The sequence below is a fragment of the Panthera pardus genome, unplaced genomic scaffold (genome assembly GCF_024362965.1).
Source record: "Panthera pardus isolate Hobbes unplaced genomic scaffold, ASM2436296v1 HiC_scaffold_27, whole genome shotgun sequence".
NCBI classification, from domain to species: Eukaryota; Metazoa; Chordata; class Mammalia; order Carnivora; family Felidae; genus Panthera; species Panthera pardus.
This window is the reverse complement of record NW_026526843.1, coordinates 25510711-25525355: the sequence shown is the minus strand read 5'-3', so window position 1 is coordinate 25525355 and position 14645 is coordinate 25510711. Positions and strand designations below refer to the sequence as shown.

At 38.5% G+C, this 14645-nt stretch overlaps 1 protein-coding gene across 6 annotated transcripts in view; it reads right to left on the bottom strand.

Moving 5' to 3' along the window:
* Positions 1-14645, bottom strand: part of TENM1 (teneurin transmembrane protein 1) — a 781688-nt gene that overhangs the window by 298016 nt on the left and 469027 nt on the right. For all 6 annotated transcript variants that reach the window (XM_019438138.2, XM_019438139.2, XM_053892078.1 and 3 more), the window contains one exon: positions 14053-14291. In XM_019438138.2, coding sequence (XP_019293683.1) covers positions 14053-14291 — 239 coding nt within the window. The remainder of the gene's footprint in view (positions 1-14052; positions 14292-14645) is intronic.

Here is a 14645-nt window from a genome sequence, read left to right as displayed (position 1 = left end):
TAAGTTCTACTTTGCCTGATATGAAGAGTATAAGCCTTGGTTTCTTTTTTTTTTTAAATTATTTTAATGTTTTATTTATTTTTGAGAGAGACAGAAAGAGAGCACCAGTTGGGGAGGGGCAGAGAGAGAGAGAGACACAGGATTGGAAGCAGACTCCAGGCTCTGAGTTGTCAGCACAGAGCCCGAGGTGGGGCTCCAACCCACAAACCACTAAGATCATGACCTGAGCTGAAGTTGGGACACTTAACTGACTGTGCCACCCAGGTGCCCCTAAGCCTTGGTTTCTTACTGCTTCCATTTGCCTGGTAAATTATTTAATTTTTGTCCATTTCTGATTCCTTTGATTTCAGTTGTGTCTCTTGTAAACTGCATAGAATTAGGTTTTGCTTTGTGAACTATTTTGAAAATCTTTTCCTCATAATAGGTGAGTTAAACCCATTTACATTTATTGATATGACACAACTTTATTATTTATGTTATACAGCATTATGTTATCTTTATTGAATTTCTTTGTGTAGTTTGTTTTCTTTGGTTTTTAAAAATTTCTTTTAGTATTTAAGAAGGCTTATATTTTTTGTTCTGATTACCTTTATGCTATTACTTTTTTTTAAGTTTATTTATTTATTTTGAGACGGAGAGTGAGAGAGAGAGAGAGAGCTGAGGAGGGCAGAGAGAGAGGGAGGGAAAATCCCAAGCAGGTTCTATGCTGTCGCCACAGAGCCTGGTGTGGAACTCGAACCCACGAACCGTGAGATCATGACCTGAGCTGAAACCAGAAGTCAGAATCTTAACTGACTGAGCCACCCAGGCATCCCTATGCTATTATTACCTTTTATAATGCCCTTATTCCTCTTCTGCTCGCTTGATCTTCTACTATTTGGTTTGACAGCTTGAAATTATATTCTTTAACCCTCTATGTGACAATCAATGGCTTATTTTACTTTTCCCATTTTCTTTTCTCCTCTGTTCCAGCTGAATTATTATGACTTCATAAAAATATATAATATTTACCTGCTATTTTTACATCTTTGTCCCCACCTTTGTTATAATCTTAAATCTACAATGAAGTAGATGTAATTTTCACCAGCAGTGATTTTGCCAAAGACTCCCTCATCATCTCTTAGTTGGATAAAGCTTGTTCTCTAAATCATAAATCAACACACTATTACCCTTAGCCTCATCTGGTGTAATGCTTGTTTTGTATGGCCTGTGAGCTAAGGACACCTTTTACATTTTTAATAGTTGAAAAAAAATCAAAAGAAAAACAATATTTCAGGACATGTGAAAATTCTATCAAATTCAAAATTCAGTTGTTGATAAAATTTTATTGGATCATTGTAACACTCCTTCATTTACATCTTGCCTATGGCTGCTTTTGGTTATAAGTTGAGTATTTGTGACAGAAACTGTAATGGCCTGCAAAGCTTAAAACATTTACTATCTGATCCTTCGCAGAAAAAGTTTGCTGACTTCAAATCTGGTATGGCTTGTGGATGCAGTATTCCTTGAATCCTGGCGTGTTTAAAACTGTTTTTCTATACCCAAACTAACTGTTTGCCTTTTTATGTTCATTCTGAAACATCTTCGTAGGTCAGCAGGAACAGTTGTATTACGAGTCAGGAATTTGGGTGACTTACCAGGTTACTTACTATGCTTCTTAGTTCTTATTAAAGTGCAATTTAAAAAATCCACGGATGACTTTTGGATAGGGGGTTTGGTATACCTCCTTAATTTTGTGATTCACTTTTATTTCTACAGGATCCTGAAATTCTAGCCTTTGTTTTCTTCTTTCCCTTCACCATCAAGCCTCCAAGGGACATTCTTTCCAAGTCAGCTCCCCTGCACCTTCAGGAGTTGTGCTTTCCAAGTTACCAACTCTAGTTCTATGCTTTAAAGCACATTTCTTTCAATTTTCAGTAGCCAGTGTTCTCAAATGCCAGGTCTGAGATCTGTTCTCATTAGCTCATTAGAATGTGGGACTTCTTGTTAATGGGAATTTTATTTTATTTTAATGTTTATTTTTGATAGAGAGAGAGAGAGAGAGAGAGAGATTGCAAGTGGGGGAGGGGCAGAGAGAGAGGGAGACACAGAATCTGAAGCAGGCTCCAGGCTCCAAGCTGTCAACACACAGCCGGACGCAGGGCTCGAACCCACAAACTGTGAGATCATGACCTGAGCCGAAGTAGTATACTCAACCGACTGAGCCACCCAGCTGCTCCGGGAGTTTTATTCTGTCAACACTAGGCCTCAGCACTCCTATCCTTGTTTCTATTTAGTCTTTGATTCTTGGCTCTGGTGTGGGCTACGAACCTAGTTCTGCTTCTTGTGGGTGTTTATTTTTCTACTTATATGTCACTTGAAGTGTGTAGAACTCTCTGTCTCCTACATATGCAATTGAATTGGTTTCTGCATGGTTTTATTTGCTCTATTTGTTGGTTTGTGTTTCTTTTTGGAGGATGAGGTGTATAGATTTAGATTTCAGGGACCAATATTATTCTGCAGAAACTCAGAACTCACTATTAGTATCTATAGATACTAATAGAAACACATGTAGAAACATGCACTTTGAAATGAATCTCTCATGGTGGGAACGTCTTATAATTTTACCTGCCTAGTGTCCTTTATGTTCAATCCTATGTACATATGAGAGAGTTGACCACATTAGGGCTATCATGTGTAACTGTGAACAGGGCCAGATTTACTAATAGGGTGATTGTGTTGAGTTTTCAAGTGTCTTTTCCTGCCCTACATAATTCTTCCTCTTACACCTCTAATGATAATACATTCATAATGAGGACCTCATTTCTTTAAGTCAAAGTCATGATGGCAAATATATTTCAACTTCTGAGTAAACTCCGACTACAGAATCTAGACTCAGCAGGAAAGAATGTTTGTTGCATTTGATGACTTTTATCTTGGATGGGTCTGGGACAGGGAAGTGATGACATTAATGTCAGAGATTTGCCATTCTTGGTTTCCAACCCTGTCGTCTCTATTAAAATGCACATAATGTTAGGGAGATATAATACATTTTCTTTGTCACAGCCATTTTTACTTCAGTGTGAATTATCTTATTATATGGGTTGCAAGTGTAAATCCCTACCCAAAAGGAAGGCAGGTGGTACAAAAGAGTGAAGAGGGCAGGATGGGTACTCTGATGTACTGGAGAGTTCATGGTCCTTTTAGGAGGATTCCCTACTTAGCTCTAGTCGATGGTTGCCATATTATTTTTGCCATGCAAAAGATTAGACAGAAAAGTGCCTGGTACTCAATAAATGTGTGGGCAAATGGGTGAACGGAGGCTTTGGTATGCCAGATTTTTCTATTTTTCAAGAAAGACTAGAAATTTGGTGTAAACCAAATATGTTATGTAAAATCTCCAGACATGTTTTTAAATTAGTTGATAGCATTTAATGAATTCTATGTGTTCAAGAAAAACCTGCCTAGGTCATCAGATTCATTTCTGAGTTCAGGTTTTATCAGGGAGTAAAAGGCAAAACTAGGTTCCTGTTTTGGGGGATGGAACAAAACAGGAGATTGAGAATGTACTTTGGTAATGAAACAGAACAGAGCTAAAAGATGGAAAAAGTAACTGAGCTCATGACCTTGGCCTCATTAGCCAGAAGGCTTCTGAGATAGTCATTGAGAAGTCTGTTTTTGTTTCTTTTCCACCTACTGAAATCACAAAAGACACATGCAGTATAATTTCCTATAAAAATAGGACTATATGCACCAGTTGGCTATGTATACTAATCCTTCTGTTTTGTTTGGGCCAAAAGACATACCTATCACTGGACTCTATAAACTCATTTTATCATTTTTGGGGGAAGTGCATTTATGTATTTAATCTTGATTGTCCCTTGAATCTCCTGTTTTTAAAAATTAGCTTCCCTCCCTCCCATTAATGGGTTGCTATGTCTACATTTTATACTTCACTAATTTAAAAGACAAGACTGGTGCCTATCAGCAAGAAAAGTTATGCCAGTTAATACAAGGGCAGAATTTGGTCAGGGAACCTAAGCTAAAAATATGCAGCAGACAGGAACAGAAACCAAAGATACTAATGGTTTGTTTGGGTTTTATTCAGTCTTGAACAGGCTGTGTTTTAGGCATGACAAAGAAAGGTTCTATTTGTACCAGCTGGCTTTCAAATACTCCCACAGCCTTCTATGTTGGTAAATCTTAACTACCTCTGCAATAACCTATATGATAATCTTTGAGCATGTGCTATTATAGCCTGGAGTCGCACTGAGCATGTGCAGTGCTTTCCCACATTTTCCCACTGACATAAAAATTTTCACTTCCAAAAAAACAAATAGTTCATCTAGGTTCAAAATTCACCTGACCATTTAACTACATATGGATGGACTGAGGCTAGATTTACCACCAAGGTCAAAGATAATAAGAACTTCTTGGGTCTCTTCTAGGTGGTGGGGAAACTGCTGAATAATTTGATAAACTTCAGAAATTTGGATTCATCTGGATTCTATGTCTGGAAATAGCACATGATCTTTAATAAAACCACTCCATTTCAAAAGTGTCCACTTTCTTTCATAGCACAGTATACTTGTGCCTATTTTGTGGGGTTTTTTAAATGTTTCATTTCTGAGAGACAGAGAGTATGAGTGGGGGAGGGGCAGAGAGAGAAAGGGGTACAGAGCATCCAGAGGGGGCTCTGTGCTGACAGCTCAAACTCACAAACCGTGAGATCACGACCTGAGCCTAAATGAGACACGCATTTTCATTTAACTCCATAATTTTATTAGTTCTGCAAAGTATCTGGAGATATGGTAGACACAAAGGACACTATGTGGTATTATTATGTGCCATATTTAATATTTATGTTTAATTACAACAAAATTCAAGGCCAAAAGTTATCTAAATACTTCCTTCCGTGAACAAAGGGCAAAACTGAATGCAAGTTGAAACTAGGTTGTCTACAACATAAACAATGGGGCTCGTTGATTTGGTGAAACCTATGAATATCAGAAAGAGATGAATATCAGAAAGATATTCAGAATACCAGAAAGAAAACTCTGCCTCTTCCGTACTACATGGTAGAACAGCACAGATTTTGGGGACGCCTGGGTAGCTCAGTCGGGTAAGTGTCTGACTTTGGCTGAGGTCATGATCTTGTCGTTCGTGGGTTCAAGCCCCACGTCCGGCTCTGTGCTGACAGCTCAGAGCCTGGACCCTGCTTTGGATTCTGTGTCTCCCTCCCTCTCTGCTCCTCCCCCACTTGCTCTCTCTCATTCTCTCTCTCTCTCTCTCAAAAAAAGAACAACACAGATTACTTGCTGTCAAAATCACATTTGCATTCAGTTTTAGCCACAGCCACAAGTAGTTAAGAGCTCAACGACCTCTTCCAATGTTCCATGCACATTACGATAGCCTTCGGTTTCCTAATCGTTTGATTAGGAGACAAAATTCATTTACTCTAAAAGAAGTGGAATCACGAGTTGCTTTTTGGTTTTTTACAAAGCACATATCCTATGTCTTTTCTTCCAGTTAAGGATCTCCTATTTCCAATTCAACCTGATAATCAGACATTTGTGAGGCCCTTCCTTAGAAATTCTCATGGTAAGCAATCGCTCTAGAAGTTAATTATAATGTGTTACACGAGGTCCACATTTAACTAGATTGGCAATACTATGATGAAGTTTTGATCAGCAGAAAATTACAGTGGGTCATCTTGGACCCTCTTAATTTGCTCATTTTTATCCCATAGAGAGCAATAAAAACCCCAAGAAGGGAGCTCTTGTGGAGCTATACTGTGATCTAGAAATCCACATGTGTCTTGCCTATCCTGGGGGATCTAATATAATGCAGTGCTTTTTTTTAACCTCTTATTTAAGCTGTAATACAGTGCTCTTATTTAAACACTATTCAGGTGGCTCCGTTGGTTAAGCGTGTGACTCTTGGTTTCTGCTCAGGTCATGATCTCACGGTTAGGGAGTTCGAGTCCCACACCAGGCTCTGTGATGACAGTGTGGAGCTTGCTTGAGATTCTTTCTCTCCCTCTCTTTCTGCCGCTTGCTTGCTTTCTCTCTCTCTCTGAAAATAAATAAATAAACTTATAAAAAATAAATAAACACTATTCATATTTTGGTGAGCATATGAGTCTACCCAGGGACCTTGTGAGATTACACCTAACCAAGATTCCAGCCTTCCCTGAGCAAACTTCATCTGGAAGGAGTTCCTCATATATGTTTCTTTTTAAAAAAATTTTTTAATGTTTATTTTTGAGAGAGAAAGAGAAAGAGACAGAGGACGAGCATGGGAGGGACAGAGAGAGAGAGGGACTCACAAACCGCGAGATCGTGACCTGAGTCAAAGTTGGACACTTAACCAACTGAGCCACCCAGGTGCCCCTCTCATATATGTTTCTTAACTTGTCTAAAATATATAGGGGAAATTACATTTTGTGTTCTAAAACATTTGGGGGATCACAGTTTTCCACAATGTTGTGAGTCTGAAATCAAAATTTCTGAAGCACTACCCTGTGATCATCTCATCTTAGCTATTAAGCTTACTTACAGTCATAACTACCCCACAATATCATCAAGATGTGTAGACATCTGGACCCATCTCTTGTTTAGGGTGCCATTAGCTTCCATCTCCTAGTTTCCTTCCCTATTAAGTTTGATCCTTTGGTTGAGCACTTCAAAAACGTTATCACCAGCAACTATAATTTCCTTATCCCTTTGTCCTCATGCTATACTTTGCCTGCAAGCCTCTCCTACCTTGGTGCAAACAATAAATTGTCCTTATTTCACTTAATTGCTCTTCTTGAAACATTAGGTATTTAGTCCCCCTACCTCAGCCTTTTACAAATATTTTAGTCTTACAACCTCTTTATATGCTCTTAAAAATTACTCAGGACACCAAAGAGACTTGGTTGATGTAGGTTATATCTAATCAATACTTACTGTATTAGAAACTGACTGATAACTTTTTACAAGTATGTATTTTATTCATTTACTGAATGGTAACAATAAACCATTACGTTTTAACATAAATAACATTATCTTCTGATAAATAACTATATTTTACAAAAATGACTGAGAAGTGTGACATTGTTTTACATCTTTAAGAATCTAATGTCTGCCTTCATAGAAGAGAAATGGATTCTCCCGTCTGCTTCTACATGCAATCTCTTGTGATTTCACGTATCATGTGGCATCTGGAAAACGCCACTGTATCCTCATGAGAGAATTATAGTGAAAAAGATAAATACTATCTTTGTGCTGTTGGGTACACAGTTTTCCTCTGTGGACTTTCCAACGGGTCTTGGGGTCCCCAGTGGTCCCCAGACCACACACGGAGGACCACTGTTCTATCACCATCATTTAAGTTTTTCTCCAGCCTCTTTAGTTGCTCCTTCTCAGTCTGCCTACCAGATAGATCCTGTGTGCTTGGCCTTCTTGAATCTTAGTATTCCCCAGAGTTCTAGCCTTCACGTTTTTTTTCTTGCTCAGCCCCCATGATTTTGGCTTCCCCATGGCTAGGGACCTCTAAACATTCAGTACCAGATATCTAATCATATATGAGGTATCCTGACCTGTTATGTCTGTTTTCACCCTTAAACCTCTTTCTTTCCTCAAACACTCTATCATGGGTAACAGCGTCACCACCTACCCAGTCTGGAAGCCAAACAACTCTTCTCTCTCCTGCCTCAGCTAAACAGGCACTGAGTCAAGTAAGTGTGTATTATCCTTTAAATACTTCTCGACTCCATCTTCCCCTTCTCTGTTCCCAGAAGATTATGCCCTCACTCTCACTCACCTGGATTACTACAATAGTCTCCTAATTTGTCTTCATCACTTCGATTTCACAACCTCCATCGTCCTGCCTGTCAATTCCAACTTCCATATTGCCATTAGGGTGATTTTTCCAAATGGAAATCTGAGCAAATAATTTTCCTGCCTTAATGAAAAACCATAAAAACACCCCATTTGCTCTCAGAATAAATTACAAGTACCTTAACGTGGCTTAAAATGCCTCTCATGATCTGCTCCTGCTGACTACCTTCATTTCCTGCCACCCTCCCATATTCTCCATTTGTGCTTCCTCAGGTTTTCCAATCCACTTGTATTTAATCATACACATTGTGCTTCTTCACCGCTCTGTAACGGGAATATTGCTAAGCCCCATATGAATGTGTCTCCACCCTGTAAGAGGCCACCTCTTAGTTTGGACTGTGGTGAATTGGATGTTCTGTGGCTGAGACTTGGCCTTCCACACGCTGGCTCTTCTATATGAAAATTCAGCCACATTTCTGAAGTTTAAAATGGGTTAACCAGCCATCTGTTTCAAAGCCATTGCTCTAATTTAGCTTATTCTTATTCACTTCAGAGTAAGTATAGCTTAACGACTTATGCAATGTGGGTCTAAAAATATTCACATAACATAAAATATATATGTATTATATATATAATTTGGATGAGGAGAAACTAAGTTAAACAAGAGTGAAATTTCCTTTATGCAACAGAATTCACATTATTTACTTTGAAATCAGAGGTTTCTTGAGATGTTTTTTCAGAATTTGCAAGATTGATCCTTGCTATTCTCAAATTTCTTAAGCATGCAAAGATCCAAAATTACTGACACGCTTGTCCAGTCCTCTTTTATTATGCCTTCTAGTGGATCTTTATCTATTTCACATAGTCTCATTTTAATTTCTCTACCTAGGCTAAGAAAGGGCTATATCGGAAGTACTTAGTAGGGTGACTGCCTCTTCTTGAGGCAACAAAATAATATCTTTTTTTTTTTTTTTTAAGATTTTACATTTAAGTAATCTTTACACCTAGTGTGGGGCTCGCACTCACAACCCTGAGATCAAGAGTCACATGCTCCACCCGCTGAGCTAGCCAGGTACCCCTCTTTTTTTGTTTTAACATAATAATCCTTTGACGTAAGACATATATTTAACTCACTACTCATTCACCCAAGACATTATCTCTCTTACTCTATGTTTTAAATCCACAGGGTGCTAGAGTTCTAAGAAAAAAATAAGAGAAATATTTGCCTTTCATGAAAATGCCTTCATTTTGAGCAATCAGTGCTAACTGTAGTTCTGCAAATTAGTTATATGTGATGCAGGTTCTTCCTGTCATTTTAGTGCATTTGATTTGGATTGAATTTACACTTTTATTTATGACAGGTAAAAGTGCCACTTAACATAGGGGAGATAAAACTTATGGAAAATATTACACCAAAAGGTGATGTCAGATGAAAATATAAATCTCTTTTAAAGAAGAGTTCTGATAAATGCATGGATGGCAGATTTATAATTAGACTGAAGTTATACTACCATTTCCCAGACCCCTTCTTAGAGAGATTGCTAGAAAGTTAGCAGATTCATGGGTAGGAGGCAAAGTCGATGCTAATGCAGAAACTGCCATCATTATCTTGAATGGGTCCATGAGAGTGAACTGGATATAGTAATAAGTATTAAACAGGACACCAAAAGGATTGATAATGGCCATAAGGATAAAGTAAAATGCTTTTTAGCATTATATGCTGAGTCATTTCTTGAATGTTATAAGCTATAACGTATTTTAATGAAAATGTGTTTCAACCCAGATACGGCCTCCAGATGGAAATGCAAAACCATTTGAAGGGTCAAAACACCAAGGAAAAGGGAAATTGGTAAAATAAAGGCAAAGTTACAGATAGTTTAGACCAGGCGGAAGGAAACAACAAACCCATCAGAGGGTTCTTGTGAAACAGACGAGTCAGTTCTTAAAAGAAAAAAAAAAGTTTCAGATGACTTTGGCAAGAAGGGAAATAAAAGTAGTTCATGTTAGGATAAATTACATGCTCATTATGCTTACCTTGGCTCAAATTAATAATCCTAATAATAATCTTGTTCCACTGATAATAACCATTAGTCTTGATTTAGATCTGTTAAGCAATGCCCTAGGTGTTTTCCACGCTTCATGTCTTTTAATTAAAAAGAAAATCCATGGACAAGGTATTATCAACATTCCCATTTTATAGATGAGGAAACTGAGGCACAGAGGCATTAATAAAGTTGCTAGAAAGTGACAGATTGGTTTTTGCTAAGTGTATTTATCTACAGTTAGTGAACTTTGTGTGAAGGGGCTTTGTGTGTTTAGATTCAATGGGGGAAACTCTCCATTTTTAGTCTTTATATTAAAAGAAACTCTAAGTTCTTGAATTTTCTGAAATCAAAATTTGCCATATTCTGTTTCATTTCTTCACCGTATTGTGAGGCATTTACACTTTCTTTGTGAAGAAGGCAAAATGAACACATTCTACTCCTCTCATTCTATCACTTCCAGCACTTTCTCGCTCCCCTGTAATAACAGCCCCAGAAAGCAGGGCAATTTGGATCCATAAAAAGGAGGCCCAAGAAAGCACTGAAATCAATGTCACTCAATTTTGGTGCAGACAGCAAAGTGAAGTAGGCCCTTTGCCCTCTTGAATAGTTTCCTCCCTAAACTTTTGATCAGAGAATTGGGCTCAATATTCTCTCGCCCCTAATTCTATATTAATATCCATTCTGGTCAACTTTCTACATGTGGGCTATATATAGTATGCCATGCCAAGGAGAATTATGGACTGAAATTATTTCATCTATAGAGTTTGGACACTACCTACATACCCTGAAGGTGGTAGGAATCGTTTCCAATTTCATAGCAGAGGGAAAGGAACATCAATGTCATTAACTAACGGTACTGGTTTTGAGAGCCGGAAATCCCTACTCCCCTACTCATTTAATGCAGCAGCCCATTTGACCCCAGGCACAATGTATTCCTGTGAGTTTCTACTGCCTCTTCCAGAAAGTGCTGACTGTGGAGAAACTTGATCAAAACATCAAAGATTACCAGAGAAGCTGCATCTGTGCCCTTCGCAACCATTGATGAAGTACCTTAACCTCGCCTTCTCTCGATGCCTTACATATGGTCATCTGTCTTCCTGACTACTACTTCATATGGCTTATTTGTAAATTCAAGAAAATGTGCTTCTGACTGGCACTGATACATCACTGATGCCAAAATATCAGAGAGGATGAAGCACAAGGACATATTTTTTGATTCACATGGAAAATATTACAGATTTATGGGGAAGTGATGACAATAGCCATTCCATGATATCTTCATATAATCAGTATCCTTCCATGCCTCCCTTCACCAGATTTTATGACCTCAAAACTTATTTAAAAGAATTACTCTCCTGCTGACCTGAAAGACATAGTGGGGAGGTGTGGGGATGGGGCTGGGTGCCTGAACCACCTAGCTCTGACTTTTCATGTGCTGAATTTCCACAGTGTTCCAATGACCACTTACAGAGCCATAATGCACAGAACGTCTACTGATGTCCCATTGATATCGATGTGATTTCCCCCAGTGGATTGAGGGCAGCACAGCATACAGCCATTAGTATCTAAAGGTTATGTATAATGGATAATAGAGGAAAATGAAATAGCAGAAAGGAATTTGCACGGGAAACAGAAGCAGTAAATAGTTTCAGTGTAAGATTTTACTTGGGTTATACAGCAACTGCAAAGGGGGGATTGAAAAAAAAATGATGACTCTGACAGACTCAGCAAGAGCTGAGAGTGAAATAGTTTCATATTTGGAAATGTAATACTTTTTTACTTTGACTACAGAATGCCCTTTAAAAATCATCTTGTATGTTACAGTTCTTAAGTGACATATTCACCTGCATGCTTGCTGAAGAATCCTTACCCTATCCTCCTGAGGTGGCTTGCAATATGGCAAAGACGGGGTGAATCGAGGAAGAGACTTTAATTGACCTATCCAAAGTCACATAATGTCCAGTTCATGATAGAAAAAAAAAAGTTATGGTATTTGCCGTTAACATCTCATTTTGAACCAATTCAATCCACTGTGCTAGCACTTAGCCTGATAGTTCTACATCTAAAATAGCTCACAATAAATGATTTGAACAGGTATCTTTCGCCAATCAACAAAGCTTAGCTGCACACACCGTTGCAATGGATGACCAGGTAAATGTAGTTTAATTTGTAATTTAATAACAACAAAATTGGTGGATTTGTTTACTAGACCAAGAAGTCAGCGAGCTACAGAGTTTGCTGCAGTGCTGGAGGGGCAGCAAAGCCTAATGCCAAAGAGGACTATGTGCTCTGCAGTCAGTCCACTCTGGCTTAAAGCTCAGGATCCCCACTTTCTAGTGAGGTGACCTCTTAATCTCATTATGACCTCTACATGACCTCTTATCTTTGCTGTGCCTCAGTTTGCTCACTTCTAAACTATATATAATACCGATACGTGCCCTTAAGGATTGTTGTGAGAATTAAATGAGCTAATACAAGTAAAATGCTTAGCATCAATCATTTTTGTCGACAAATTTTATTGATAGGATTGCGTTGTGCCAGGCACTGATCTCGATGCTGGGATACAGCCACAAACATGGTTAACTCTGAGAGTCACTGAATTTTCATAGTGAATAACAGGGGTGCCTGGGTGGCTCAGTCGGTTAAGTGTCCAACTCTTGGTTTCAGCTCGGGTCATGATCTCGCAGTTCGTGAGATCAAGCCCTGCATAAGGCTCTGTGCTGACTGTGCACAGCCTGCTTGGGATATTCTCTCTCTCTCTCTCTCTCAAAATAAATAAATAAACACTTTTTAAAAAATAGTGAATAACAGTTATAAAGAGAATGATGATAACAACAACAACAATAATAATATTTAACATTTATTGTATACTTACTATGTTTTGGGTACTATTCCAACTTCTTCTGTTACATTAACTCATTTAATTCTCATAACAACTCTATGTTATAGGCACTATTTTAGGCCCATTTATCAGATAGGGAAATGGAGGCCATAAAATGTTAAATAATTTGCCCAAGGTAACATGCCTAATAAGGGGCAGAGGTCTGCAAATCCATGTTCATAATGACTGCACTATATTGCCTTAATGTCATGTCGATATCATATGACATTGTTCACCCTATAAAAAAGGCAGACTTTGCAATGACTGAAATGTTCTATTTTCACTTATGAAATAAATAAATATGTAAGCTAATTAAACAAGTCTCAAAGTATGTAATAGAATTTTTTTTTAAATTTTTTTTTTTAACGTTCATTTATTTTTGAGACAGAGAGAGACAGAGCATGAATGGGGGAGGGTCAGAGAGAGAGAGACACACAGAATCTGAAACGGGCTCCAGGCTCTGAGCTGTCAGCACAGAGCCTGATGCAGGGCTCGAACTCACGGACTGTGAGATCATGACCTGAGCTGACGTCGGACGCTTAACCGACTGAGCCACCCAGGCGCCCAAAGTTAATTTACATTTGAGACTGCAGAACCACTCGAGCAAGGAAATTAATGTTCAGTCAAAATAAAATGCCATCCAGAAAAATCAATACAATTTACTATCAAGTGAGGGGGACTTTAATCAGGGTGACTCCAGAACAATATTTTTCTTAAACGTGGAAAGAGTGCCTCAAGACTGTTTTCTCCTTTACCGCCCCAAACACAGTATCCATACAATTCTGCAAGCCATTTACCTTGTGAAAAGAAGAATACATTTTTTAAATCTCGGTGTAAAACTGAATTCTTGGGAAGAAATTATGTGCTGGATTTTCTGATAGCTTCCAAATAACTACTACTTTAATGAAATTGCTACCTGAAAATCTGGTAGCAGTATTATTGTTTAACTATAATTTAAGAAGCTATTGTAGATTGGTACTTATGACTTCTAATGAGAAAACCATAACAACCTTTTAATTGAAGGGAAAATGGTTAACTACAGTAATTGCAATCAATAAGACTGCGTTAGTAGTATAAATATTTCTTCTCAAGGAGCATTCCTTACTCTCCTCAGCAGTATTTAAGGTTAGGAAGTGCAAAAAAAAAAAAACAAACAAACAAAAAAAAAACCAAACCACCTGATTAGAAATCCGTCTGTTATTTATAATACTAAGGCTTGGTTCAAATTTTGGGCCCCAGAGTTGAGAGAGAGTCTCCTCCCCCACCTCCACCACAAGCGAAACAAGACTTTGAGAAGAAAAGAGACATGGCAACAAAGGCTTACCAATCACATAGGCGAGTAACAAAGCCAAAGTCACTGTGATTGCAGTGGCGCTCAAGGCCGTGCACTTCCAGTTGCAGCACCTGTAAGGTTTGTTAAAGGTAAAGGCAGGTCTGGAAAAGGTGCTTCGAGGAAGTGGCCTGGGAGGGGGCGAGTACACGGTATTGGACGTCAGAGGGTAGTTTTGACTGGCTGCACTGAAGATAGCTGAGGAGCCAGATCCATGTTTAAACAGGAAATGCCTGCAAAAAGGAAACAAGAAGTTTGGGCTATAAAACCAAAGCCAGTTGTCACAAAGACACCAAGTACACGAATTTCAATCACGCTTTGACAAAGCTCAGGAGAACCTGCAGTGTCCCCATGAAATTGTCATATGCCAACAAGTTAACTCCGAACTGCCTTTGGTGGTCTCCTTTTGTTTTCTCCATTTACGCTTTTAGGAGGCAGAGAGAGGTCTTCTGTTCCCTGACTTGCTGGCTAGTGAATTTCTCAAACCCTTGAGTGTTAACGTTCCACGTTTGATGTTATTTGCTATACTGCTCCTTTTCATTAGCTGTGATAGTCAAGAGTTGATTCAAAAACAGAAATATCATCTG